Below are 3527 nucleotides of genomic sequence, written 5' to 3' on the forward strand. Positions count from 1 at the left end.
TCATCCACCCACCATCCATCTGTCCACTCATCCACCCACCATCCATCTGTCCACTCATCCACCCACCATCCGTCCATCCACTCACCCACCACCCACCCATCTACTCACCCACCCACCACCTACCATCCATCTATCCACCATCCATCTGTCCATCCATCCACCCACCCACCATCCATCCAAACACCACCCTGAGGACTTACTGAGCAGCACCTGTGCTGGCCTGTGCTCGGTGCTGAGTGCACAGAGGGACAGGTAGGACTTTTCTGTGAAAGAGCCCCTGTTGAGTACAGGGAGTGAGGTGTCTGCAGGACTGATGGGCCTGTAGGAGGGGCAGACCGTGTGGGCCCCTCTAGTGAGGGCTGCAGACAGTACTGGGGACACTGCCCTGCACTAGACTGCAACTCTCCAGGGGCTGCCCCTGGGTCCTCTGTACCCAGTGAGAGGCCTTACGGCCCTGGGATACTCAGAGAACATGGGCTTTGGCCCTGGAGTCAGGAGACAGTATTCAGATCCCAGCCCTGTCTTGGACTTGCTGGGTGACCCTGGGCTTGTCCCTGGCTGTTGGCTCTCATTTAGCACTCCCTGATGGCTGTGCCCCTGACTGCCGCACCTGCAGCCCCCAGGCATCTAACGGCCACCACCTTGTTTCCACAGAGCGACTTGTTGGATGTGAACCAGATCATCAAGGACTTGGCCTCCATGGTGTCAGAGCAAGGAGAAGCCATCGGTGAGTGCCCACGCCACCCTCCGAACCCCCTGCTCCTATCCGCCTGCCCCTCCCTCCAGGGTGGGAAGAGCTGCGTTCCAGGTGAGGAGGCTCAGGGCAGGCTCTGAAGGTCTGAGCATTTGCTGCCTCCCTCCCGCGCCTCCCCAGGCTCCCCAGCCCCCAGAAAGGCCAGGGCAGGAGGAGTCCTGCCCACCGTGCTCAGGAACGAGTCCTGGCCTCCATGCCCCTTGCCCTGGGCTTTCCTCCCCGGCCAAGGACTCCGCAGGGTGAGGACAGGCTCTCCTGGGTGCGGGAGGGGCCATGGCTGCAACGGGCACTCCAGTGGAGCGCCCTGGACATGTGGGGCCTGGAGCCACCTCGGGGTCCTTCGGCCACTTCTCAGGAAACGGGTGTGTGGTGGGGACAGGGCTGTGCTGGGAGGGGGCCGACGTGCCTGCTGTTTCTGTATTCCCTCCACATGAGGGCCTCAGCCCGACCCGCCTGGCCCGTCCATCCACACTGGGCAGCCGCGTGGTTTTCCTGCAACTGCCCCTAGTGCCTGGGTGCCTTGAGGTGGCCGGGTGGGAACTTGTGGACCTCTGGCCCCCAGTGCCCAGAGCCATTTGGCCGATACAGTCAGTTCCCAGGCAGGACCCAGGGGCTCGCCCATCCACCTCTGCACCCCTGCTCACTGGGGCCCCCTGCCTCTCTCAGACCCAGAAGCCCTGGAGGTTCTGAGGTCCGGGTACATCCTGGGCCCAGGGGCAGCCACGCTGCCCTCCTCCCAGTGCTGCGTGTACCTCAGGAGGAGTGGCCGGAGAGGGCTGAGCCTCGCCGCCCCTGGCACTGCTGCCGCACGCCTGCCCCCCACTCCTCCTCAGAGCCTGGGCTTTCGTTGGGCCTGCTCTGTGGCTAGGACAGCCTGGCCAGAACCTCCCTCCCTCAGGGTGTCCTCTCCGCAGGACCCGCCCCGTCTCCACATGCTCCCACCCCCTCAGCCCTGCAGCCTCGTCTGCCTCTGGCTGCTGTGCAGGGGTGGGGTGTGCAGAATGGTGTGTGTGCTGCAGATGGACACTCAGTCCCTGTGGGCGACTGATCAGAGGGACTGTCTCCCAGGTTGGGGGGAGGGGCAGGTGAGGGCTGAGCTGTGGCCACCGTGGCCAGCGCCTGGGAAGGGGTAGGCACTGGGGGGCCGGACGCCCCACTTTGTGCGTTCTACAATGATGGATGGCGGCCTGGGGCTACTGTACCCTCCTCAGGAAGCAGTGGGGGCCCAGGGCCACGAGCCTGGTGGTGCTCTGCTCCCCAGCTGGCCATGGCCTCAGCCTGCCCCTCAGCCTCTGGTGCCTTTCCAGGGTCCAGCGGCAGCAATGCCACGTGCCGGCGGAGCTCCAGCCCCGAGCCAGCCGTGGCGGCCCTGCTGCCAGGGCCGGGCTTCGAGCCCCTGCGGCCAAGTCCCCACTCCCGCACCAAGACGCGCAAGCCCAACTTCAGCCCCCAGGAGACGGAGGTGCTGGTGCAGAGGGTGACGCGCCACTACCCGCTGCTGTTCGGGGCGCTGAGGGCCACGCCCGCCCGGAAGCACCGTGTGTGGAGCCGCATCCTGCAGGCAGTGAACGCGCTGGGCTACTGCCGGAGGGACCTGGGCGACCTCAAGCACAAGTGGCGGGACCTGCGTGGGGTGGTGCGCAGGAAGCTGGCGGAGCGCCCCCGGGCCCCAGCCGAGGGCAGCCTGGCCCCCAGCCTCACCCTCACGCCTGTCGAGCGCATGGTGGCCGAGACCTTCTCAGCCGCGGGCCCCTCAGGCAAGGGCCAGGCCACCGAGCCCCTGCCAAGTAAGTGGGCCCCACCCACAGCCCGGTCCCCCAGGCTGCTCCCATGCCCAGGGCTTCCAGGGCGTGAACACGAGATCAAGACTCTCAGGAGAGCCGAGGCCATGGCCGCACCATCACCACTTGGCCCCTCTCTGCCTGTAGATGGGGAAACTGAGGCTCTGGGCCAGGAAGGGTCTGCTCATCTTGGGAGTAGAGTAGCTGGGGCTCAAAGTCAGGTTCACCCTGGCCCCGAGCTCAGGGTTCTTCTGGGGTTCCCCACCACGACATAGTGCAGCCAGGGCCCTCCAGAGACCTCAGGCCCCTCCGTCATCACAGGAGCTGATAGAGCCACCCACATGCCCGTCGGCCCTCAACACGGCCCGGACGGCGGGGCCATTGTCACCGGCACCGGCCCAGCTCAGCGCCTCGCCCTGCCCCACCCCTGCATCCTTCTTGGGTGTGAGGGAACAAATGGGGGTGACTTCATCCTTCCTCTGACCCCTCCTAGCACTCTCATCCTGGGGCCCTTCTCAGGGTCTCTCAGCGTCCCTACCAGGCCAGGGTGACACCTGGTGGCTCTCGGATCCCCAGGGCATGCTTGCTGACCCCCCTTTGAAAACCTTTGCTGAGAGTTTCTGTGCCTGGTGAGGAAGCAATGGGGCACTTGGCCGGGCCTTCCCTGCCGCACGCAGCTGTCTCTGGCACCCCCTGCCGCCGCCTCCTTCAGCACCTCTTCCTGCCCTCTTCTCCTCAAGTCACCTCTGAATGTCCCCACCAGTCAGGAGAAGCTTCACTGTTGTCCGTCTGTACCTAAGGCTCCACCTTCTCCTGGCAGCTGAGCCCCGCTGGACCCTTCCTTTTTGGGGAACTGCTGGAAGAACTTTGGGGACAAGGCCAGGAGCAGGACCAACTTCCTCTTGAAGGCCACAAAATGGACAGTGCGACTTGGCCTCATGGGACAAGTGGGGGCTGCAAACACCCCCATTAGTGGGTGCAACAGAGCTTCT

General features: G+C 65.0%; 1 protein-coding gene across 14 annotated transcripts in view; it reads left to right on the plus strand.

Annotated features, from left to right (window-relative positions):
• The window catches only part of TSNARE1 (t-SNARE domain containing 1), a 102778-nt gene that overhangs the window by 62661 nt on the left and 36590 nt on the right, over positions 1-3527 (plus strand). For 10 of the 14 annotated variants that reach the window (XM_019657866.1, XM_019657876.1, XM_019657871.1 and 7 more), the window contains 2 exons: positions 655-727; positions 2062-2541. In XM_019657866.1, the coding sequence (XP_019513411.1) occupies positions 655-727; positions 2062-2541 (553 nt within the window). The remainder of the gene's footprint in view (positions 1-654; positions 728-2061; positions 2542-3527) is intronic. The other 4 variants (XM_019657877.1, XM_019657875.1, XM_019657873.1 and 1 more) reach the window with 1 other exon arrangement.

Source organism: Hipposideros armiger, unplaced genomic scaffold, assembly GCF_001890085.2.
Source record: "Hipposideros armiger isolate ML-2016 unplaced genomic scaffold, ASM189008v1 scaffold_280, whole genome shotgun sequence".
NCBI classification, from domain to species: Eukaryota; Metazoa; Chordata; class Mammalia; order Chiroptera; family Hipposideridae; genus Hipposideros; species Hipposideros armiger.